Below are 24453 nucleotides of genomic sequence, written 5' to 3' on the forward strand. Positions count from 1 at the left end.
TAAGGAAGGATCTATGAGAATTTTTCATAGAAATTAACGCTCACGACAGTGTTGAAGTTTAAAGTTCGGAGCCCCTTATCTGAGCCTAATTGCGCGATTTTTAAGCAAAATCAACACTCACGAGAGCTCTGTAAAATGCTTTACGCTTAATTGCAAAATATTATTCGACCACCAAGTGTACACTTATCAAGTGGATCTTTTGGTGACGTCATATAGGCGTGGTTGGCGTAGTTTGAGGTTATTCTAGACCCTATGTGATAACCACTTACCAATCAAATCTAGAAAGGAAGAAAAACAACGGAATAAAATGCATCTATTTTGAAGAACTCTACGACTCGTGGTATGTGTGTGGGCGTTGGTGAGCCTCTAGTAATGGCCTAATCATTTAAATATCTTTTCCGGAATGAGGCAAGCAACCCGGAAAAAGTGATACACGACTCATTCTGGAACAAGGACGGAATAAGGCAGAAATGGTCCGGAATATCATATGTACCGGTATCGGTCAGAACAAAACTCTCAGTTCTCTTCACCACCTCTTCTCTACAACCTTCGAAACCTCCTCTCTGCCCTCCTTCGCATCACCGCCTCTACGTTAGATTTTGCGCACTCGATCACTATGGCGCCAGCCACATATAGTCACCAACCGAGCGAAGTGCTCCATCAGCTATCCCGCTCTATGGATGGCCTGTCTCCTGAACTGTCCGTACAGCTTCCCGTCTCCACTACGTGGAAGACTGCGCTTAAAGCGACCGAGGAGGCACTCGGGAACATTGATCAGCCTGTCATGATGCTTCCAAAACGATTCCGGAAGCCTAGCCAGAGACTCCGCGAAATGGCTGCTCGTGATGCCGTAGCCGCATCCTCTTCCGACAATATGCTCCCTATTCGAACGAATGTCGATGTAGCTAAGCTTCCTATGCCTCCACGACCGTGGAAGCCTCTCTCAGAGAAGTGGAAGGAGTATGCAAGACAGTCCTGCGAGTTTCGACAGCCGTACCCCGTTACTATTCGAGCTGATATTACTGAAAGAACCCTACCAGTTATTACCGGCAGCATATCCCTGAATGGCATTAATGAGGAATCGGACAATGAAGCCGTGCAGCTCGCCCAGGTTGAAATGCTCTGGGACACTGGTGCACACCGAACGATCGTTGCCCTGGAGCTCTTGCCGAAATCCTTTCAGGAATACCTCAAGAAACCAACCCACGATCCCTATCGCGTAGTAGATGCTACCCAGGTTCAGGTCGATATGGTTGTTGCCTTGTCAAACTGTACCGTTCTGATGCGAGCTATAGCTTGGGTTGTTCCGAAGTCCAAGATTCCAAATGAAAGAGTTGGCGTTTTGTTTGGACAACTGGAATGCATTAACCGCCTCCAATATGAGAGCATTCCAGCGTCCATCTTATCCTCGGATGGGGAGGATCTGGAGGACAATGTGTGGGGGGACTTGATTTTGAAGCGATATCTCAATGAGGATGACGAAATCGTAACTGTTGAACCTTCAGAGTAATGGGGTTGCCACCCCATTAACCACATTTAGATGACAAACGTTTCCAAACTTCGCAGGCGCCGCGTACGCGCTTGTAACTGCATAAAACATGCCGGACTCAAAGCCTATACTTATTCTAGATTTGCCGGACATAAATAGCCTTCCACCTACATAAGTAGTTAGATTCTCTTCAATTTGATCCTTACACGAGTTCTGACAAACAGAGGTGCGGATCCTCGATGTCTTTCCTGGCGGTGCTATATTAGATGGCTTCGACATTTTCAGTCTCGCCTTTCGGCAAGAATTGGCTAAAGGCTACCAGAAACAACCTTTTGAAATTGCTCTATGGTCGTCGCGTCTTTCAAAGTAGAAGTGGACGCCTAGGCCTAATATCTTCTTATGCGTCACTTGGTGACAAGATCGATATCTTTTCAGGTGGAAGTGTTCCATACGCAATTTGGTCAGAAGGGAATACCTACAAACTTATTGGCGAGTGTTTTCCGGCTGAATTCATGCATGGAAGGAGACCCGATAGCGCAGGTCTGGAAACAAGTATAACTCTCATGTAAACCTTAACGAACGAGCATTAATGTATTTTACTCAAGTACTACCCCCGGAAACACGGCGCGTTCCCGTCTTTGACCTTTGCTTTGCTCCCCAGAGATGAGCAAGAGGGTGCTACTCTAGGTGTGACCAGTCATTTTCGACAACCTCACCTCTAGTTCGACAGCTTAGGGAGGTACAATGTGTCCGCCGATGGCTCCATGTCGAAGGCCCTACCACAAGAGCGCCCTGCAATCCCAGTAGTAGATGAACCTCTGGTGCCAGTTGCGGAAGAGACGAATAGTGTTACAGAACCACTTCTCCAACCTGGACCGCCGTTCGGTATCGACGGCTCTACGGTCTCTGAGAACGGCCCAGCTCTAATGGAAAGCCAGGCAGGGAAGTCAGTGGTTTCGATATTTCGTTCAACACGAGAGTTTATCTATAACTCCGTGCAATGCACACGTACTCAATTTCCAGTAGCTGCTGCCTATGCCATTACTATCCATAAATCTCAGGGCTTGACGCTTGATCGGGCAGTTCTCGGCATCTCAGAGAGGGACCTCTCGCCAGGCCTCAGCTATGTCGCAGTCTCCAGGGCGAAGAAACTAAGTGGTATTATGTTTGAAGAAACATTCGACTTCGAACTTTTTCAGCCGGGTGGTAGACCAAGCCCTATTGCTATGGCGAGGGAGCGTGATGCTGAAAGACGGCAGTCTCAGTATATATAAGATGTACTCAAATAGTAATCCCATTCCATACTCAACCTAATGGGCTTGCATGCGTGACTCCCTTGATGGCCCCAAAGCCCTCAAGGAATCTGGTAAATTTGCTGGAGTAATGTTCACAAATTACTGCAATTCATACCTCACACGTGATACCTCACACCTCACACATCACACCTCACACCTAACACATGATACCTCACACCTCATACCTCCCACCTAATATCTCACATCTCATACCTTACGTTATATCTACTGCCGTTTGAATCAAGCTTTAGAGCAGAGGTGTAATGCCTGGTGCCATCCAGAAGTGAAGAACCGCGAGTCATGTCCCTATGTAATCTAAGGGACACAGATTTTGCGCAAAATTTTCAAGAGTTCCCGCTCAGAGCGCGTCGTTGGCTGTCCTATCAAAGGCAACGGCGTATCTCGGCTAACAGTAATCATAGTGACCGTACTGCGTCCACCCAACTAGCATCTGCCCGCAGAGCTTGTATAGCACGCGGGTGCTCACCTCGCGCATGTAACTGTATGGCTCGCCGGAGGGTTCGCGCGGGAGTAGAGGTAGTCATCCATACCGACCATGTTGCTAATGGCCATGGTGATGAGAACGAGGATGCCGGCTCAGAAGGTCGGACGAGATCTAATGACATCAGCAAGTTGCGAGCAAGTTGGAATTAGAAGTAGCATTTACCTGTTGTTCTTTTTTGATTTCCATAATTCAGGCATGACTCAGTTGTCGTCATGCCTTTAACTAAACCGTCGTTGTTGGGAGGCATAGAAGACGAGACGAGTAGCGGCAAAAGAAGATGACGGAGAGAAAAGGAACTGATGCTGCCCCCGCCAACTCTAGATACTAGACTCAGGGCAAGGCTAGCCAGCCGTGCCTTGTTCCCCTATACCCGCCCGGGCAGTACGTTGGCTATTTTCTTTGTTCCGGTCCCTGATTTCAATCGGTCGAGTCTTGTCTGGTTCTGTGGAAGACGTTGACCGTACCAAACTCGCTGAGCCTCAATGTCTATCACTGTCTCCGGTGTTAGCATTCGATCCTCGCTGAGAGAATACATGCAGGGATACCTCTGTTTGGTCGTTGGAGGAAGCTTTGAATGATCCCGACGAGGGTAAGTACAGTTGCCACAACGCCGAACACAACCGAGCAGATAACCTCTGGAGTCATGGGAAATGTATGTCTGTTGTAGCGTGCAGGTAAGTGATGGCAGAACGCCCCGAGAGGGATAGTTAGTTCATACAACCAGTCCCGTAAAATGCGGAGTCGTAGATGGTCAGGCTATCTTCTTTGATTTGAGTTCTCAAGGAGGTACGTAGAAGACTGTGTTGTGTTCGGAACCCAAAAGAGATGAAAGCCATCTTATATACCAATAGAGATTTTTGAACAACTCTGGCCCTTTCGTGACATTCCCAGAACGATTCTCATCCTGGACAGCCCCTTGAGCCAGTGCTAGGAGGCGCGTGGAATCCCCGATTACGAGATTGAGCCAGTGTAGACGTTCCATGATAGATTTTGAAGTTTATGCTGGGATGAGCACTGAGCCAGTGCAAATTCTTACACTTCTTGATGCAATGAAAGCAGGATGTTGTGCGGAAGAGAGAGGCGAGAAAGCTCGGCAAGTGCGGTGCTGCCGGTGCTGCTCAAAGTGAGCCGGTGCTGCTTAAAGTAAGCCAGTGCTACTCAAAGCGGGCCGGTTCAGTAAGCCAGTGCTTAAAGCCGGTGCTGCTGTTCAAAGTGAGCCGGTACTGTCCATCGTAGATCCAACCCGGGTTCATGGAACCGGCACTGGCTCACTTTGCATCGGTGGATGCAGGCCAGTCCAATGAGCGAGTGCATCGCTCCAGTGAGCCGGTGCAAAGAGGGGCTAGCGCAGTTAGCCACGCCAGAATCCAGCTGGGGCAGTGCACCAAGATCCTTGACATGCATAGTTTGCAAGCAGATACATATTATTGGGTCTGTGCTAACTGTATAAAGCGCCTGCAGACTACCGTTTGAAGTGCCATCAGGTCTTTTCAATTTTGTAGCTATTCTTCCCTTGCAGTCTTCATCCTTACGGCATACCCAACTAGTGCTAAATCGGAGGACGGCAAACGCCATCATCGGGGCTAAACAGTACGAGGGAACCTGCTGGCCGCACACGTGCTCAAGCCAGCGCTCCTGCGAATCAAGAACCTGCAATCTGCAACTCCCACCAGCACGATTTGCAACAACCATTTTATTCAAATGTGATGGCTCAGTTGCCTGACCGCAGTCCAAAAAATTATGCTCGGGCACAGAAGAATCCCGCCACTTTCCAATGCTCTCTATGTCCAAGCCGTTTCACTAGAGCTTTCAACCTACGGAATCACCTACGCATTCATACACACGAGCGACCTTTCGTTTGCAGTGTTTGCGGAAAATCTTTCTCCAGAAGCCACGACCGCAAAACCCATGAAGAGCTCCACAGCGGCGAACGCAAGTTCTGCTGCAAAGGCTTCCTAAAGAATGGCAGTATATGGGGCTGTGGGCGACGCTTTTCTCGCGCCTCGAACCTTGGACGACATTTTCGGAGTGAGACCGGTCGAATTTGCATTAAACCATTAATCGACGAAGAAGTTGCGGAGCATAATGACGCGACAACATTGACGAACACTGCAAGAATGGATCATGCCCCAAATTCAGAAGCGCCACTACCACCGAATGTCTCCAACTCAGTAACGGCAGCGCGAATACGTACCGCCTCTCCTTCAACATATGGGCACAATGCTGGGGCCCCAGTAGTCAATGATTGAAGTTTATGGGAACGTTAGTATATCTTCAAGCAAATTGGCTTGAACTGACCAACAATTCATCCCAGGTCTATGGTCCGAGGTGCCATCCCCTGAGTCTAGGAGCAACACACAAGCAACGAAATCAAGTGATACTCTATCTCCGCACGAAAAGGTCCAATTGCTTGAAAAGATTCTCAGAGATAAAGGTCTGAACACTGCTCATACTATCGAAAGCACATTGCTGATGTTCCATGCTAGGCTTTGATGTAGAAGTAGAGGTGAACTCAGAGCTTCGGGGCGCTAATCAGGCACGATCACGGTTGTCTGGTTAACAGATGGGGACTGTGGAAGAAACTGCGGCCCGGGGGAAGCCCATCGACTCTCAGGTGACCTTGATGGTCTCTGTTTTGCAGCTGTCCAACCATCATTTCTCGATGATACGGCCGTGCCCGATTCATCTGTAGACAACCTCTTCCCCATTCCCGCTGTCTCCTCTGCCGTCTCCAGCGTCAGCGAGTAAAATGCACTCAATAACGTGTATCTCGACATCGCTGCAGTCGTAAGACCCGCAAGATGATTCCAGCGCAGATACCATAGATCTAGATTTGAATCCATATGGATGTTGTTCGATTGTGATAAAGCTGTTCCTAAGCCGCGAGTTTAGCAGTCGTCCGCGACCAGGGTTGCAAATCAATCAACTCAACTCAACTGAGGTTTCAAATTGATTGAATTGAAAGCTTTGTAAGCAGAGAGCTCAGTTGATTGAATTGATTGAATCAATATTGAAGTCTTGGCAACTGGTTCAACTGAGTTCAACTGGTGTAGTAGTCAGCAACTATCATGAGTTCTCGGCATAGAGCTGATGCAGGACGACCTACCTAGCGATGCCTAAATCATTTCCTACTGTCCTTCCTGTCGCCCGGCTCTCAATATAGGTCTATCGTGAGTCTTGGCATGGTGTTGACTTACCTTCTCGCCCATTAATATTGTCTCTTCCTTTGCCGATCGCTTCAACTGCCTATCTACCATATTGATAATGCCTTCCCTATCCCATGACCCTAGCGCCATTGAAGCTCCAATTATATTAGATTATAGTCGTGCGCGATTGGCAGCGAGGAGCAAGCCAGTAAGGCTAAATTCGGTAGTTAACGCGTCGGTATTGCTAATTACGCTGTGATCTGAGGCGCGCTGGAGGTTGGTAGGTACGGTAGGATCAGAACGTGCGGTAGAAAGGACTGAGGTATTCGTTTGGTCATTATCTAACGCGTTAGAAGCCATAGTAGTAGTAAAACTGGGCGGCGATATAACGGTGTAAACAATAGGCGATGCTCGGGTACAGTAAACTATTTTTGGTGGGCGAGACTAAGAAGAATATATAATATCAAAGCTTTAATATTCTTCAATCAACTCAACCCAATCGGAGCCTCCAAATTGATTGAATTGCCAAGCCAGCGAACTCTCAGTTGGTTGAATTGATTGAGTCTTGGCACCCAACTCAACTCAATACTGAAGTCTCGTTGATTGATTTGCAACCCTGTCCGCGACTTCCTCTCCGTAATTCTCTTCGCCCTTTTCATCGCCATGAGTAGAAGCGCTAGCGGCCGCCTTGTCTTCCTCCATTTTCTGTGTCAGGAAGGCATTGACTTCTGCTTGACTTCTGAGCGGAGCTTGGAGACATAGTTGGTGCATTCGTCGGTTGTGGGCACCGTAGACACGGCACGAATGGTATGCTCGAAGACTTTGGACTCGGAAGGCCTGGTGCAGGTCGCTGACGGTTTTCTTCGTGTGCGGATTTTGCCGGCTAAGATGAACCCACGAGGATTACTCAACATGGTTCGCAGTTCAGTGATACCCAGATATCTGGGGTTGTGTTTTTACAAGGCAATTTTACTGGCCTCGCTATCAGTAAGCTGTCCCAATTGCTCTACGGGACCCTAACCTTACACTATTTTTATAGATTCTACCGCTTCGGCCCGGACTGAATATTTAGGACATTACTCTCACGCGTTGCTTCAACCGGTTAAGGTACACGTGCAGCGACTAATATTATATGGGCAGATGAGAGATTAGCTATATAGTCCAGAAGGCGAGGGTGAGGAGCATAATATAAAAATGCTCGTTGTTTATGGATTAGGGGGAGCTGGCAAGACGTTGCTGGTCCTAGATTACCTCTTGTTGAACGGACGATCAGGAATGAGAACTCTGTCTATTAAAGAGGGCTCTAGAAGCTCTTTTTATATACATTAGGTAGGTCCGGACAACTGAGTCAAATAGGTAATAGAAAATAGGTAATGAGACATTCGATGAGACATTTAGGGGTCGTTCGGTTGCACCTCCATATTCAAAATGGAGGCTCCATATTTAACCGAAACGGAGCTCAAATCTGAATATGAGGTGGTCGTTCGGTAAATATGACGACTTTTGAATATGGAGCTCCTCCATATCGGTAAGCGCGTCAAATTTGCAAGCTATACTATATACGGCAGTTGAAATGAGGTTCTTGGCACCGTTTCAATATGTTGCCTCCGAGCCTCCGTTCCATATTCCATACCAATATGGAGCTCTCGTATACGCGCCAAAGTAACGACTTTTTGCGATATGGCGACTCCACACACCCCAATCGCGATACTGCTGTCGCATTTACAAGCCTTACCTAATGTTATTATTTTGACCTTTATAATCGCAATAGGCTTATTTCTAGAGGGTGTCCGTACTTAGCATACTGATATATGGCGGGGAACAAAGTGGACGTCGCAGTTGCTCTATGGCCACGAGCAACGACTCGTAAATCTAACTCGTATAAGGCCCGAGGTGTTTAAGAAGCTTCTCAATTAGGAGTCGCGATAGAGGCCTGGTGGCAGAGAGGGGCTCACTCGACACTCACCGACGTCAATCACGGGTTGTGCGAAGCCAAATCTGGAGCCTCATATGGAGGCTTACCGAACGATCGACTCATTTACAGATTCAAATAAGCCAGTGCAGTAGCCGCCACTAATTACAAAACGGGTGACACTAAAAGGCGCACGGATTGAACAAATATGATATGGAGCCAATTTGCAACCGAACGTACCCTTAGTCATAAGTTGAGAGACAACTAAGACATAGTACGTAACGACGATCTAGGTCGTCAGATAGTAGTACGATGGTGGTAAAAGAATTCGATTCAGGTCGACACCTCTAGTGCTACTAAACTAAGTATAAAGTAACGTTCTAGATTGAAGCTAGGCGGAAGGAGTTAATTAAGCGGGATTTTATATATATATCCTAATCTTAAATTTACTTTAATTAACCTATTAGTAGTAGGGGGTAGGTAGATATTTATAGGAGCTTCCTATTAGATAACGGGCCTGTGTATTAGGGTCCCGACTATCGCTATATATATAATATATATATTGTTCTACGCAGCGTTCCTAGTAGGTAAGTTAGATATCCGCTTACCTTTTTAGGATTTATTTAGCAGTTAGTGACGTAGAGCCTTTTACTCTATACTTTCTACGACTATATAATAGCCTTACTAGTATATAGATTTGTTTTTAGTAACGACCCTACCTTATAGAGTCTCTATATATACTACTATAGAAATATATATTTAGCCTTAGATAACAAGAGAACCGCTATAGCAGCAGAGCACGCCCACCAATCCTCTAATAAAGAAATAACCATATCGAGCCAATGGCTTCAAGTCCCGAACTACCAAGTTATACTGTTCAAGAAGAATATTCCCTTCATTATCAAGGAAATTAGTTATCTATACAAGAGAATCGGTTCTTTTCTCTGGCTCAACGAATCTAAACAATTCGCTATCTAGAATAGCCTAAGCCCTCAATGAGACCTCTACCTGAGGAAGCACCCTAACGGACAGATGAAATGGTAAGAGCAATACCTCAACTTAGAGGAAACGAACCGGCAGTGAAAAAAAATTAATACATGAAAAAGATTATTGAGCAAATGATATTAAACGAGCTTTTATTTGCATAAATGAAACGTTGACTGAAGTATGTACCTTGGGGATTGGACCGGCGAGGCCAAGGTTAGATCATCATATGGTGGTAACCGCTCGGAACCGCATTTGTAACTCTACGTAGGCATCTCAAAAACATCAAGCGGGCCAAACAAGATAATAGCTGGGACTGATTGCTCATTCACAAGACTTTGGAGCTCATCTATTGTAATTTTTCGTTCCGAACCTCCGTGCAAGAAAAAGCAATTGACCTCCCAATACAGTGAAGGTTTTCTCTATCCAATTGTTTATCATAAACATAAATCATGACAGATGGTTAGCCAGGCTGACCATAGCACGCAACGCTAAGCAAGCAGGTTGGAAGGGGTAGAACACATCAAAAACCCTCCAATTTAAATCATAATAATATCCATGTCGTTGCCTTTAGTGGCTAGACTATGAATTCTCATAGTGGCCTTCAAGGTGTAGGTTTCTTGGACCCTCTCCGTGTCTGCATCGGGTGCAGTTCTCCAGAACGATCCGTGAAAGGTGAATATGGCGCAGCAATTACATGCGTCGGAGCCCGTGTACCACCCATATCTCGTGCCGGCTCCCCGAGGCTCGGCCGCTGCCTCTGCTCTTCATGTAGTTTGTCTAACGGCTCGCCTGCAATATGGTATTTGGCCCAGTTGACCGGTGGGCACCGGAAGATGTTCTGCGGTATGGGCATAGGAGGAAAGTTTGAGGCAGCGTGGTCCGGCGAAGGAGAGCGCGACGTGTCCGCAGAATCTCTCTGGTCTTGCTCGTTACGAGACCCATAGTCGGTCTCCATGGAATCAGGCATGGAATCACTGAGCGTCGGAGCTAGGATATCTGGTTTTGAGTCGCCCGATTGCAGTCGCCCAGCTCGCATCTCTCGTATGAAAGCCTCTGGCTCGGCTACCGCTGCAATCTTTAACCGCTCTAACGTTTGGATGTCGCGCTTGCTCTTCTCCCGTTGCATCTGAAGCAGGGATATGGCTGACCGCAAGGCTATCGCATCAGGGTTCTCGCTCTCTGATATTGGGACTGGAGTAGGCTGTGGCATGAAGGATGTCGCTGACGGAGGCACAACATGTTCAGCGGGATCTGTCGGGGCAAGCTGCGCAAGGGTTGCAACTGGCGTTATGGGCGAAACGGGTGGCCTTGGTGGTGAGCTTGGTCTAGAGTAGTCTTGGAAGTCGAAGTTGTATGCTGTCGGACGCGTTGTAGGGGTTGGTGCACTCGGAGAGGACGAGGTGGCATCGTTAGTCGGAGATGGTAGGGTGAGTGCAGGCATGGTGGAGACTGGCGGAGATCAGGGCCAGTGAGCGAGGCGTGGAAGATGAACTAGGGCTTAGCGTTCATGGAGGCGCCAAGCGTTGAGGGAGGAGGTGGACGTGCTGGGATACGAGAAGAGATTTGATGATGCGCCTACTCCCTCCCGGCCGCTGCGGAAATGCTCGTAGCGACAGCGATGTCACGGAGAGGAAGCCAGACGGTCTAGCTGGACCAAAGAGCACCGTGTCTTGGAAAAACCGTGCAGCAAGTCTGTGCGTCTGTCCGGGAAGGTGCGCCGTCTGCCTAGGTATATGGCTTACGGCTGACGGCTGTCAGATGGCTCACCAGGTATCCCTTAACCCATTAAAATGGGTACGCAGGTTATCGATAAGAACCCACCAATCTGGTTAGCTTGATTCGGTGCCCATGCTTAGGAATATAAAGCTTTTAATTTCATAGCAAATGGATTTAAAAGCTCAACCTTTAGAGTTGAGTCGCTCGATATGAAGTATCCAACAGTCATCGTTCCTGCAGGACGGTATTTTGCAGGCGGTGGTGTATTTAATGGTTGGTATACGCGTTGTTCTGATTTTGGTGTTCGCGCACGGGCCTTCTCCTCTGCTCGCCCAAACGGGTTAAGGGATACGGGTGCCGCCTCGGGTGGGGGGAAGAAGTCCGCTGCGTGGCTGTTTAAAGGTACGCCTGCCTTGTCCTACCATTCCAAGCTTCTCCCGCCCGCCAAGGCCTGTCCATAGCGATCCTGTCAAATCTCGCATCGGTACGAACAGGGAATTGTCGAGATACGAGACAGCTGCAAGGCATCAATCACGCACGACACACTGCCAACCAGGATGGTCACGACCCCAAACATCATCTCAGTAGCCCAAAGCTATGACGAAAGCGCCCCTGATCGCCGTGAGCCGTGGACGCGCCGTTGCGTTCTGTCATCCTGTGTACCTGCTTAATCCTGGGTTGCGAGAAAAGAGATAATTGGAGCGCGCGCCCTGCCGAAACATCACGGCATATGGGCCTTTCTATTGGGCGGCTGGCACGGCATAGAATTCTCCTAATTCTCCTAGGTTCGTTGTGGTCAAAGCGGCGTCATGAGCAGGGCAGGGCAAAGCGAACAACTGGGTGGGCCAAATAATAGGCCAGATAGGCCAGAAAGGCCAGTAGAAGCAGCAACGCAAGCCAGTGATATAATGCCCGCAAAGAGCCTCAGCACGCCGATCACCGATTGTCATGCTACTACCGAGCAACTTGGACCGCTCGCCCAGCACCTGGTCGGCTCCGCAATCGCAGCCTTGCATCGCGTCCCCGTGCTCCCAGCTAAGGAGTGCCTCTGGGCGCGTGGCTTGCTACCCGCAGAGCTGGACAAGCCTTCTCCACTTGCCCATCCTGAACAAGATCGCCGCGAACGCCGAGAGCGCCAGATAAAATCACAGCCATGACATCCGTGGAGCACAGGGGTTTGCTGGTGGGGCATGGAGGGCATATATCAGGCTGAGGAACATCGGTTGCGCGCGAGGAGCATTTCATGCATACACACACACACATACATACAGACGTGCTTCAACGACAGACAATTCCGGGCACTACGGGCATTACGAGCATTCGACGACGCAATCATCCCCCGCAAAAATCCACAGGCAACTGACGGTCCAGATTCGGCGCCTTCCCTGTCTTTCCCTGCGATAGCCGGACAAGTCACCAAGGTTTGCCCACGTTTGGCATGGAATATCGAAGCCCGACTAGAACTATCAACCGCCTACCAACTTTAGTTTTGAATTGGCGGGCTCCCGCAGCATACAAGACGGCTAGCCGTTAGCCGTTCTGCTGCCAGCTGCCCACCTGAAGCTGCTGGCATCCGTGCCCGAGCCGCTGTTGGCTCTGCCGTTAATACACCAAGTCTCTAGCCGGAAGTCACTGCAAGCCGTATCCTAGAACTCATTTCTCACCATCCGTTTTGCCATGTAAGCCGCGCAAGGCCAGCACTCTTGAATTCAAACTCCGCTCTCGTCTGCTCTCATCACCTTCCCTCGACAACACCTTGCGCTCGCCGTTCACTCACCACCCGAACCTCCAAACGTCCGATGCAGCTAGTGCTGGTGGCTTGGATAACGTCCTAGAACTTTCCAGTAAGAGCAACAGTCGCTTCCTCCGGCATGACGCTAGCTGACCGTACCATCCCGCAGTCGATGAAAGATCATCCACGTTCCTGGGATATTTATCATGCCGCAACCAGAGCTATATGTTGTTGCTCCTCCTCGAATTCCTAAACTCGCAGTTAGAGCCCGCATGCCGGCTGATCAGGCTTCAATATCAACTTTCTCAAGCGGGGAACCAAAAAAGAGCGAGGATGGTACTTTTGCATCTTCCAGCAAAACACTGGATGCGGCCTCTTTATCAAGCGCCCCCTCAACTTCAAGCAATCCGCCGACCATTCCTGGCCGTCGAAGTTCGATTTCGCAAAGCCTAACACAGGATACAGGCCACGGAACACCGACGAAAGGCCAAAAAAAGAAAAAAGGTAATTCTATGTTTGGCTTCCTTACACTCAAGGAGCCGTCACAGTCTGCACTTGAACAGTTTGCTGAGAAGCAACGGAAACAAGCTGCCGAAAAAGGCGGAAAAGTGAGCGCAGTGGGAATCCCTAGTGTTTCTATGCAGAAGCTTCCTCTAACCGTACCCAAAGTAAACTCAAAATGGGATGGAATACCTGAGTCGCTGAAAGCAAAAGAGGCAGCACAAAAGAAAAGAGAAAACTTTCTCAACTCAGAAAAAGCAAAATTAAAATCTTTCGGTAGTCCAGAGGGTTCAGTCGTCACCTTCGAATCATCCGGCAGCCGGAATCCCCCAAACTCTATTGCATCATCCTCCAACTCATCATCGCGCTCAGCAAGACGTTCGTCGCACAGCCGAAGCATATCCAGCGAAGGAAGCCAGCCCAAAGACAAGCCTAACCGTTTTACATCCCCTCCAGGATTTAATCCATCAGCTGCTGGCCTCAAAATTCGCGCCTCGCTCAAATCACCATCAATGACGTCCTTGCCAGAGATATCCTACTTCTTTCCAGACGAGCCAGGAGCATCAACTACGAACATGGAGGCCGAAACCCCAGGGGTTTCACCACCAGAATCATCTGATTTATTACAAGGCACGTCAAAGCTGAAGGACTCTAAACGCGCGCCTAGACCAACTTCACTACAGACGTCCAGCAATTTGGACGATATTGCGTGGGCTAGGTCACCTACTCTCGTAGAATTCCAGACCGGACATGAGGGTGTTGATACTCAAGCCGTGCTAAAACGAATCTCAAACATTCATCAAGGATTCTTAGCTGGGGAAGCGCAGGAGGTGCGATTGCCTGGAGAAGAGGAAGAAAAAGAAGAAGTCGGAGTGAATGAGCTGGAGGTAGATCAACAAGGGACACTTAGCATATCTGCAAGTACTCGACCAACCTCTCATGCTGGCCACCCCGCCACTCCGACCATCACCAACTTTAGTCGCCCACTCTCATCTCAACCACCCATCAAGCCTTTGGCCTCATCCCGTCCATCTAACGCCGTTACCACCCTCCACTCTACGTTTCTTGAAACTCCCACTATTCCTGAGGGTTCCACGACTGAGCATGCAGCCGTCAACTTCTTACCTGCTCGCAAAGATATGCATTTGCGCAACATATCCAGGGGCGACACGATATCTATTGCCGGGTCTGTCGCTCCTTCCGTTGCACCATCCGAGATGTCTGCGCAGTGGTTTCGCTCTCCTCGCGAACGGCTCGGGCTTGGTGGACGCATCAAGAAAAGCAATGCTCTGCCTTGGGAAAATGACAGCGATGGTGGTGAGTTCGGCTCTTCGCTGAGCAAAAAGAAGAAAGGGAGACTTTCAATGTTTGTTAAAGGGGCCAGCTGAGCCTTGGTGGCTTTAACCTAATTACGACATACATCGCCATTTTTAAAATTCTTACGATAGGAGGCGAAATGCTTACATAGCTTTCGCTTCCATTTCACGGGTTTACGGGATATGTGTTAGCTGGTAGGGCGCTTAGGGAACTCCATTGGCTAGAATATAGGACACACGGGAATTGGGAATTTCGCTGTATCATTGGGACATGGCATTTCTCCGGTGTTCAGGCTACGGTTCTGCAGGAAGAACTTGACGATAGAGAGGATATTTACTTGCCGTCACCTTTTTTTGCTTTTACTCAAGCCTGATTTGACGTACGGATACCCCCTCAATAAGCAACGAAGAAATATTTGAGTTTTTTTGGGGTGCATTTAATTTCTAAAAGCCTTGCTCTTAAGAACCGAGAGCCAGCTAACGATAGATAGGAGTAATATAAATTAATAGGATCTAGTCCTAATATTAATATTTATATCTTTGGACCAGAGAACTCATTTAATGCATGTGCCTGCTCAGTCAACCGCACTTGTCTCAAGACAAGAAATACTACTTGAATATGCACTGAACAAAGTAATCGTAAACCTTATGTGATGTACAAAGCATACTGACACCCATGCTGGAGTTCGGGTTAAGCCAACCCAATTGAAATCCAGTCCAATACCAGAATGCAAGCAAAATGTCCTTCCTTGACTGATATCGAAACATAACCAAGAAGAACGCCACTTCTCCTCTGCGTTATCTCCACTGCCTCTTGGCAATAGTGTGCTGCCAGAACTGAACAATCACGTTCTTTATATCCCCGCATAGCTAATGGCCAACCGGACGTTGTATTCCGAGAAAAATAGCAGAGCGCCGCCGATCGGTAGAAGCCTTGCGATCCCACGCATTAAACCGTCAAGTCGACTGTTATAGAGAAAGTCCTGTGCACCAAGTTCCACCATACGACTACAGCCATCGATGGTACTTCGACGATCTTCCTGTGCTGCGATGGTTTTAGGATACTCTCTGGCCTGAGTGCTCTCTCCGCTGGCCCAAACAATCCAGACACCATGCATCTCCTTCCTTTCCCACCTCCTTACAGCAACTGCTACATAGTTGTCTGCCGCAGCCGCCCAAACAAGCCCTTGTGCAAATTTGACACGCCCGCTCCTCGCATTGCTGACAATCTTTGTAACCTTCCAGGTCTCTTTGTCTCGTAGGAGATTTGTGACAGACGCGGCACGGTCGTAGATCTGGCGTAGGGTGTTTTGTGCTGCCTGCAAAATTAGAGCTTTGATTAGGAGTTGTCCATGGTTGAGTAGTGTTGGGGTTTGCAGGAGCCAGAGCAGTAAGCCGAGAGAGTTTACAGGGGTGCAGCCGCCGGCGGTGTTTGGATTGTGGCAGGTCGTCCACGACAGAGAGAGGCAAGTTAGTGTTGTGCAAGGTAGAGTGGGCTGATGTGTCAAATCGCATGTCGTCGTACGCATAGGGATCAAGAGGCGGTGAAGGCAAATGAGTGGCGTGAAAGTTGAAGATTTCGTAGTTAGAGCTCGGCACTAGAGGTGCTATTGGGGGTCTGCTTCGAAAAGAACTGTGTAGCGAGTTAGCTGCTGCTTCGATATATCGCAGAGGCCAGAGTGCCGTACTTTGAGTGAGCTGACGGGATATTGGTAGAACTCTCAGGGTCACTTTGTCTTTTCCTTTTGCCCAAGTTGCCATGNCTATGTGATGGTATCGAGGGTGGGCGTTCGGCCATTGTGTCGCAACTCATGAAAGATGGCAGGCGTTTAGACGATGGGTATTCCGCCCCAAGGAAGAGTTCTGAGGTTATGTACATGGTGTGTCGAGGCTGGCTACGTGGAAGAAGAATGCAAGCCTGGATATCTACCTAGTAAGAGAAGTGAAGGAAAGAGGGCACGACAGGCGTTGTCAGGATGTAAATGCGAGGCAGGCCATGGTTTATTGCGAATTGCAACAGTGTAAGGAGAGGAAGGGGTGGCAGGAGCTTGGACTGTTGAACTCGGCAGTGGAAACATGAAAGTGCTGTTTGATTAACAGGCAATCATCCCTTTCCATCACCGATTCGCTCGGCAGAGGCCCAGCCTGCCAGGCAGACAGACGCCTTTCGCCCCCAGGGATGGCCACTACATTTTCCTCTCTCTACCTAATCCAGTTGCGCATACATCTACCTATGCACTCCACATCAGCCCTACAACGCATTATAATTTGATTGTGACATGCCTCGCATCTCTAGGAATAGCTAACTACTTAACGAATTAAACATCTTTTAACCACGGCTTTAGGAGTTCACCAACTACTCAAAGAGTAGTTTGATGCATTGGGATGCTCTCATACAGTCAAGCTCTCCAATTCTTCAGTGTCATTTATTACATATTTCCTCAGCCGCTGTGATGACAGTCTAGCAACCCAGACAATAACCTATAAGCAGTTATCCGAAGTCACAGACTATGGAAGCGCTTAGGTAAGCTAAAGTGCTTCAAATTATACACGGAGGACCTCTAAGGCTCTCTTAGGTACCTAAAGCCGTCTAGAAGCAAACGACAAAGACACCGAAAATTGAGCGAACACCTCAGCGCCTGAGATAGGCCTTATGGCTATGTTACGTTTCTTGTAGATTTAATGGTTTTAATCCTCGGTTTCGTCTCCTTCCTGTCCTGCTTTACCTTCCACTTAAATATCTACACATAGATACTCACTGTCCTTTCGATATACAAGGCTCTCTTCCTAGTGAAACCTGAACACTCTTCGTTTTTAAACAGTAACTATTAGGTTACCCCTAGTCCACCCTAATCTCTCCGCATTATGTGTTGACGTCAGTTGTGCTGTACCTTTATACATCTTCTTGCGGCATCAAACATCAAACCTGCAGGCTTGAACAACAACTGAACAACCATTTTTTATATCACGCTCCTTCCTCTTTCTACTGTCCTCTTCATTCTCAAAAGCCCGTCTTCGTCACTGATACTAGCTATCCTGTCATACCAAGTGCGACCGGGATGGCGATGCTGTCAATATTGGTAAACAACAAGAGAGGCAATAATTGTACCAGCAAGAAACTCGAAGCCCCTCATACCGAGCAGTAGGGAGAGTGCCAATACACCCGTTGCAAGTCATGCAAATAGGTCTTGCTTCGGTAGATTATTATGGTTCCGATACGCAGATGGGGCTTATCTCCACCTTTTTAAGGACATTTCTCTCAAGGTTATGAGACGTCGGCATAGGCGCCAATCAGGGTGCTATTTCTTTGCGTACTTGTAATACGATACACTCCTAACTATCTCGTAGCGCATCAGCAATCAGGGGAGCATAGGGTTCTTTCTTTCTGCACCACTTATTTACTATCCTGCGACAAGCAGTAAGAACCTTTTTCATACTTTTCTTTATCCTTCCCTAATTTTCATTTTAACTATTAAAATACTATCAATACTAGTTTCTAGGCAAAAGTTTACATTTGACCTCTATTGACAAAGTAGTTCATTCGACGCTGGACAGACTTACCACAACAGTCACCGGCCTTGTCCCAGATTGCAAAATTGCCACCGGATAGTGCCCAAAAAATACGAGTACGCCCTTTCTAAGAATTACGACGCCATTCTCAAGAAACTGTCACTCCTAGAACGACGTGTAGCATGCTCCCCAATACTTTTTCATTCATCCTCGCATCATTTAGTGTGGCTCTTTTAACCGTGACCTGATCTCCTTAGCATTTGAATGGCTACGGAAATGCAGCTATTGTAACAGCACGCGCAGGAAGAATTTACAGGGATAAATCTCCTTTGAAGGCTCTTGGAAAATTGTGAATTACGACAAATTTAGCACAGGTGTGTAGTTACGAATATTTCATGAACTTCTGGGTCGGAGGTGCTCCGCGTCTAGAGCGATTTTGGTGAATATTCCGAGGACGCCAGATCTTTAGTTTTTCCCCTTTTGACGATTTGGTAAAGAGAACCCAGGTGCAGGGCAATAGGATACTAAATCTCCGTGGACCTCGAAACTAGCTTCTGAAAGCCGCCTAGCTTCTAGCATCGTAATCGCTTCACCATCCATGATTCCGTGAACGTAGCATTCACCGACTAGATGATAGAAATTATTCTTTGGTCGTAGGAGAAATGGAACCCGTCTGCCATAAAGAATGTATACTAGATCGTTCTCCATGCATGCCGGCCCAACCCCGAAATACCCCTTCTCAGTAATGAAGAATTTTCGGGCGCGAGATACTATCTCTGTGGCTTTCTGAAAGTCTCCATTACTGCCATCAACGACCTCGACTGACGCGAAATATCTTCGCTTATCTTGCTCGAACTCTGATCCATTTGACATTTCGAGGCTTTGATAAGGTTGTGACCGGTAATAAATGAAGTCTAGGTGGATTCTAGGCCGAAGCTTTAATACGTATTCGCAGTCATCTCGATCAGCGTAGATGCGGCCGTCACTGGTCAAGGTGTGCTGGAAAGCTTCGATAAGAAGTTCTCCCGTAATATATGTATGTATCGGAAAAGTTCGTGCTGCCATAGCTTTCCCACAGTTTGTTTATCAATACTCTCTGAGGATTCAAGAGATCTTTAATATCGATGAGTTCTGAATGACGCACTACATGGTCAAAGAGCATCCCTCCAATCCTCATTACTCCACTACTTCCCGAGATGGTTATTTTAGGCTCCTTGCTTATTGCAGTTCTGAAATGACTGAACTCGGGTTCACCTAGACCGGTTGATTGACCCAAACTCCCATCGAGGAACCCACGAGGGAGACCCGTCAAACTGGTCGAAGTCCACATGTGGCGCGTGCTCTACGACAGATAGTAATTCGAGATGGTGTCCTAGTGTCCTGAGGAGTTCTTTTACTAATTCTTGATACACTTCCAAGACTGGTTTAGTGTAATCCACTTGGGCGATCACTCTTTTACGTAAAAGGTTCCGAGCACTTGGATGCGAGGAGTAATGCAAACACCTCGTCCCTTGGATCTGCTGCTTGGTTGCGGGCTTCGTAGATAACCTTGAGGAAAGGGACATCGGATTCCTTACTAAGAATCTGTACATTATTCACTTGATCGATCCAAATAGCATCAGCCCATAAAAGTCAACCGTTGCTAGAATCTCTCAGTCGTTTGAGAACTGCATAGAGGTTGACCGTTATTCGTACGATCTTCCCGTTACACAAAATCTTTATTGTGGTTGATAAATCCCCCCAGGCATAAGATATGGCCTCATAGGTTCACCAACAGCCAGCGGTGGCGAGCTGCAGGCTACCATCCATCGCCTCTGCACTTAGCTATTCATCAAAGAGACTTCTCTAATAAATATTTCTAGCCACGGCGACGAGGACGCGTGCAGTAGGACTTCGTGGCCCCAGTCGGTATACAAGGCTGTGACCGACAGGTCGGCCACCCTCCTTGTTTGTGGTGGCGACATGCATGCTTACGCATCTCGATTAGTTCCGCATTGGCAATATCGTTGTATTATATTAAATAAAGCAGCATCAAAGTCCTATCTTTATGTTCTCTATTTCCCACTCACTTAAATCTTCAAGAGAATACTCTGTGTCAGGATGATGAGGGCCAAGGATCCGTTCCTGTAACTGGAAGCATGCTTTCATCAGTGAGATAGCCTCCTCATTCCGGCTTTGGGACTTTAACGTAAATGCGAGGTTGGCCATGCAGGTCAGCGTGGAAGGATGCTCCGCCCCAAGCACCCTCTTTCTCGTCTCCATCACTTGCACCTCCAGCTCTTCGGCCTCCTTCCACCACCCTTGATCCCTATACGTCGACGCCAGGTTGGCCATGCTGGTCAGCGTAGAAGGATGCTCTGCCCCAAGCACCCTCTTTCTCGTCTCGATCACTTGCACCTCCAGCTCTTCGGCCTCCTCACACCGCCCTTGATCCCTATACGTCGACGCCAGGTTGGCCATGCTGGTCAGCGTGGAAGGATGCTCCGCCCCAAGCACCCTCTTTCTCGTCTCCATTACTTGTACCTCCAGCTCTTCGGCCTCCTTCCACCGCCCTTGATTCCAAAACGTCAACGCCAGGTTGGCCATGCTGATCAGTGTATGTGGATGCTCCACCCCAAGTACCCTCGAGTTCGTCGCCATTACTTCCACCCCTAGCTCTTCAGCCTCCCTCAACCGTCCTTGATTCCTATACGTTGACGCCAGGTTGTCCATACTAGTTAGCGTGTGTGGATGCTCTGCCCCAAGCACCCTCTTAAACGTCTCTATCACTTGCACCTCCAGCTCTTTAGCCTCCTTCCACCGCCCTTGATTCCTATACGTCGACGCCAGGTTGCCCATGCTGGTCAGCGTGTGTGGATGCTCCGCCCCAAGTACCCTTGAACTCGTCTCTACTACTTGCACGTCTAGCTCTTCGGCCTCCTTCCACTGCCCTTGATCCCTATATGTCGACGCCAGGTTGGCTATGCTGGTCAGCGTGTCTGGATGCTCCGCCCCAAGTACCCTTGAACTCGTCTCCATCACTTGCACCTCTAGCTCTTCGGCCTCCTTCCACTGCCCTTGACTCCAAAACGTCGACGCCAGGTCGGCCATGCTGGTCAGCGTGTCTGGATGCTCCTCTCCCAGTATGGCCTTTCTAGACTCAAGTGTTCGTTGGTGCAGCCTCTCAGCCTTAGCATAGAGTCCTTGACAGCCCAAAACTTGTCCAAGGAGCTCTAAGGCATTAAGCGTGTTAACATCATCGTTTCCGTTTAGAATTCGGCGACCTTCCACCAATCTGCGAATCACTTCCTCCGCGGACTTGTATCTTCCTTGGTCCATAAGTACATCTCCCAATTCATATAGTATGCCCAAAGTCTCAGAGTGGCTAATCCCGAACAAAACCTCCGCCCTAGATAGTTCTTCTCGCAGACGCTCTTCGTCTACTTGTTTATACCGATACCACACAGAACCTGTTACAGGATGTCCTATTTCTAGCGGTAGCGCAGATCCAGGGAGACATGGCTGTACCGATGCCGATTGGCCTTGGAAAGCGCTTGGAGTGGGAAGAGAGCCTAGAAACAAGCTTGGAAGCGGACGGTAGGTAGGAGCCGGACTTTGTCCAGCAAAAGTGCTGCTTTGAGACCGAATTATGCTTGAGACCGAAAGGGTAGGAGAGAACATTTGGGGACTCTGGGCGATGGAAATGATATCTCCTGGTGAGAGGACTGAAGCTGTAGCTGAGTATGCGGGACTCGGAACCGGAGAACCACGTTCGGAAATAGTCTGACAGCACACAGCGGATGGGGTGGCTTCAGCATGTTAGTATCGCATGTAGATAGTATCTATTGTAGGTTGACTTACATGCCGCGGGACTAGGAGCATACAAGAAGCTTTCAGGGACGTCGTTCCTCTTTATCCATCGGTCGATCTTCTGTGGCTCTACTTTACTGCCCCGAACCGTGAAGACCAGCTCCCTTTTGTCACTCTCGACGAGTTTCCTTCGCTGTCGTTTCCTGACGATTGCTTTCATCTCCTCCGGCTTGATATTCTTGTCCAGGCGCCATTGGCCTATGCGTGTTCGATATTGTCGTAGCCTTTAAAGCATAATTGTATTAGCACATTAGAAGTCTCCCTTGCTCTACCTTAAAAAGAGAGACGTACTCAGCGGTAAAGCCAAATTCCTTCGTAATATTCTCCTTAACTTCCCGAAGCGGTAGCCCTTGCCGAATATGGAGCTCGACGATTCGAGCTTTATACGGCTCCCAAGCGTCGGCGCGTAGTGTCGGAGCCTTTCTCTTTCGTGGCTTGGTGGGCGGGCCCATGGGAATTGCGGGCATGGCTTGGGCATCGCCGAAAGATTCCACAATATGGGGCGCATGGATGTGAAGTGCTGGAGATGGATGGAACGAATGCAGTATATGGGTTTGGCCGGCCGTTAGCTGCCCATCTAAGGGTTGCATTTGCAAGGCCGAACCATTAAGCGCTAGGCGGCTACCATAGAGCCCGTAGGCTTGCTGTGAGACGTAGGGATTCTGCATGGAATATGAAAGATCGAGCTCGCCGAAAACAGGCGGATTGGCGGTCGAGGGATTCATATCGACGTCTCTTCGCGCCTAGGCTGTGTCAGTCAGCAAAACTACCTTGTTGGTCGAAACTCGAAAGCAAACGTACCTGCTCGGGAGGAAGAGGGAAAATGGAGAATGGGGGTGATGCTGCATGTTTCGTTGGCAATGATTGTGAAGATATATGGCAAACAGCAGAGAGAGTAAAAGCTAATCGGTCAAGAGTTGATTGGACGAAGGTCAAAAGTCCCATTGTTGCCAAGTGCGGCTGAGCGTGCATATATGATCCATCGCGCGGGTGATAACGTATTCTACAAGCGAGTGAGCCACACAAGCGAGTGAGCCATCACCAAAAATTGGAAAAATCGCACCTTAATATCTCGACAACCACTTAATAATAAATTCTAAAAATTTATATTTAGGCTCGCCCGCGAAGCCCTACTGCACGCGTCCACGTCGCCGCGGGTGGAAACATCATCGGGAAATTATTCCTTATGATGGCTAAGTGCAGAGGCGATGGAGGAGAGCCGTCGCAGCGCGCGCAGCGCGCTGGTGTTGCGACTCTGTGGTGTTGAGCCTGCGACGCGTACATCGCCCTTAATAACACCAGGAGTCCTACTGCCCCCGCTTGGGGCTCCTGCTATACCATCCAGGGGGGCCATTAAGGGAAACTGGGATATGAAAACCGCCCGACGTATGACTACCTGGCTCGCAGCCAGGCCCGAAACTGGCCTTATTTAGCCAGTTGACATAAACGCGCCCTAGGCGTACGACAGGACACCCTTGGGCTTACACTAGCTCTGAGACCAAGAGGATACGGCGAGGGCGTAGGGAACCTCTTTTTATAAAAACTTGTTAAGGTTAACGCGTCGCAGATACTTTGTATAAAACTTATTAAGGCCCTAAGGCCACCATAAAGAACTTATTAAGGCCCTGCCTAGAGAACTTATTAAGGCCCCTCTATAAGGGCCTATTTGGTATCTAGTATACCTAGGTAACTTAAAAGAGGGTCTTAATAGGCGTAGTGCGCGCGACCTGGATGATGGCGACGTGCCAGCAACGCGACGGCAACGTAATGGCGACCGGACGGCGACTAGACGGCTTAACGAGGNGGAAATATAGGTAAAGCTCTAGGCAGCGGAAACACAGGCCAGCTTTAACGGCCCTATAGCGTTCAACTTATAGTTAACTTATAGTTAACTTACGGTCGACTTATAGGCGACTTATAGGAGGGTTTTAATAGGCGTAGTGTACGTAACCTAATGCGTATATATATAAGGCGACTTATAGAAGGGTCTTAATAGGCGTAGTGTATGCAACCTAATGCATATATATAGGGGAGGCTATAGGGGAAACACAGGCCAGTTAGATAAGGACTTAATAGTTAGAGATATAGGCCAGCTTATAAAAAGGGGGGATACAAGCTTAGTTAGTAGGAGGGGGAAAAGTAGGTCGCCTGGTGCGGGACCTGGTCTTTACGGCCCCCCTTCTACAAGACACAGTTGGCCTGTTATAAGGAGACTTTTATAGGTAACGCGAAACGGGAACTAGTAGTATATAGGGTATTACGCCCCTATATTACTACTAGCTTCCCGCGGGGTATAGTATATAGTAGCCACTGCTAGCTTTAAGGACCTTATCCCTTAACTAGGCTCTGACCTTTAGTATACCTAGTAGGTAGGTAGGATTATACCCTAGCCAGAGAAACTACTATGTGGCTTAAGAAAATGGATACGCGTGTTAGTATATTAACAGACAGAACCGTTTGCCTCTAGGGCGGCTTACTAGTAAGATATACTTAAG

General features: G+C 48.4%; 10 protein-coding genes across 10 annotated transcripts; 4 read left to right on the forward strand and 6 right to left on the reverse strand.

Moving 5' to 3' along the window:
• Positions 1-616: 616 nt before the first annotated feature.
• K441DRAFT_549240 (uncharacterized protein) lies at positions 617-1510 on the forward strand (the record flags this gene model as incomplete). Its single annotated transcript, XM_067642995.1, has 2 exons — positions 617-1000; positions 1079-1510. 2 exons carry the CDS (start codon positions 617-619, stop codon positions 1508-1510), a joined length of 816 nt encoding a protein of 271 aa, XP_067506582.1.
• A 214-nt stretch (positions 1511-1724) lies between these two features.
• On the forward strand, positions 1725-2277 carry K441DRAFT_656464 (uncharacterized protein). The gene is made up of 2 exons (XM_067648008.1): positions 1725-2041; positions 2095-2277. Exons 1-2 carry the CDS (start codon positions 1756-1758, stop codon positions 2154-2156), a joined length of 348 nt encoding a protein of 115 aa, XP_067506583.1. The 5' UTR covers positions 1725-1755; the 3' UTR covers positions 2157-2277.
• Positions 2278-4829: 2552 nt separating this feature from the next.
• K441DRAFT_606732 (uncharacterized protein) lies at positions 4830-5678 on the forward strand. The gene is made up of 2 exons (XM_067645413.1): positions 4830-5551; positions 5604-5678. The coding sequence occupies exon 1, from the start codon at positions 4996-4998 to the stop codon at positions 5536-5538; it is 543 nt and encodes a 180-aa protein (XP_067506584.1). The 5' UTR covers positions 4830-4995; the 3' UTR covers positions 5539-5551; positions 5604-5678.
• Positions 5679-6028, reverse strand: K441DRAFT_656467 (uncharacterized protein; the record flags this gene model as incomplete). Its single annotated transcript, XM_067648009.1, has 1 exon — positions 5679-6028. A coding segment is annotated over exon 1 (176 nt), but the record flags the coding sequence as incomplete, so codon positions are not given.
• An 862-nt stretch (positions 6029-6890) lies between these two features.
• K441DRAFT_606733 (uncharacterized protein) lies at positions 6891-7206 on the reverse strand (the record flags this gene model as incomplete). The annotated part of the gene is made up of 1 exon (XM_067645414.1): positions 6891-7206. The coding sequence occupies one exon, from the start codon at positions 7204-7206 to the stop codon at positions 7018-7020; it is 189 nt and encodes a 62-aa protein (XP_067506586.1). The 3' UTR covers positions 6891-7017.
• A 2729-nt stretch (positions 7207-9935) lies between these two features.
• Positions 9936-10775, reverse strand: K441DRAFT_549541 (uncharacterized protein; the record flags this gene model as incomplete). Its single annotated transcript, XM_067643008.1, has 1 exon — positions 9936-10775. The coding sequence occupies one exon, from the start codon at positions 10773-10775 to the stop codon at positions 9936-9938; it is 840 nt and encodes a 279-aa protein (XP_067506587.1).
• Positions 10776-12734: 1959 nt separating this feature from the next.
• K441DRAFT_29339 (uncharacterized protein) lies at positions 12735-14112 on the forward strand. The gene is made up of 3 exons (XM_067640994.1): positions 12735-12894; positions 12952-13913; positions 13967-14112. The coding sequence occupies exons 2-3, from the start codon at positions 12989-12991 to the stop codon at positions 13999-14001; spliced, it is 960 nt and encodes a 319-aa protein (XP_067506588.1). The 5' UTR covers positions 12735-12894; positions 12952-12988; the 3' UTR covers positions 14002-14112.
• A 1449-nt stretch (positions 14113-15561) lies between these two features.
• Positions 15562-16725, reverse strand: K441DRAFT_29321 (uncharacterized protein). The gene is made up of 2 exons (XM_067640991.1): positions 16288-16725; positions 15562-16232 (listed from the first exon to the last, which is right to left on the reverse strand). Exons 1-2 carry the CDS (start codon positions 16476-16478, stop codon positions 15656-15658), a joined length of 768 nt encoding a protein of 255 aa, XP_067506589.1. The 5' UTR covers positions 16479-16725; the 3' UTR covers positions 15562-15655.
• Positions 16726-18694: 1969 nt separating this feature from the next.
• On the reverse strand, positions 18695-18868 carry K441DRAFT_429499 (uncharacterized protein; the record flags this gene model as incomplete). The annotated part of the gene is made up of 1 exon (XM_067641622.1): positions 18695-18868. A coding segment is annotated over one exon (174 nt), but the record flags the coding sequence as incomplete, so codon positions are not given.
• Positions 18869-19855: 987 nt separating this feature from the next.
• On the reverse strand, positions 19856-22928 carry K441DRAFT_606743 (TPR-like protein). The gene is made up of 4 exons (XM_067645415.1): positions 22760-22928; positions 22250-22706; positions 21950-22182; positions 19856-21897 (listed from the first exon to the last, which is right to left on the reverse strand). Exons 2-4 carry the CDS (start codon positions 22681-22683, stop codon positions 20141-20143), a joined length of 2424 nt encoding a protein of 807 aa, XP_067506591.1. The 5' UTR covers positions 22684-22706; positions 22760-22928; the 3' UTR covers positions 19856-20140.
• Positions 22929-24453: the final 1525 nt, after the last annotated feature.

The sequence above is a fragment of the Cenococcum geophilum genome, assembly GCF_001692895.1.
Source record: "Cenococcum geophilum 1.58 unplaced genomic scaffold K441scaffold_11, whole genome shotgun sequence".
Classification (NCBI taxonomy): domain Eukaryota; kingdom Fungi; phylum Ascomycota; class Dothideomycetes; order Gloniales; family Gloniaceae; genus Cenococcum; species Cenococcum geophilum.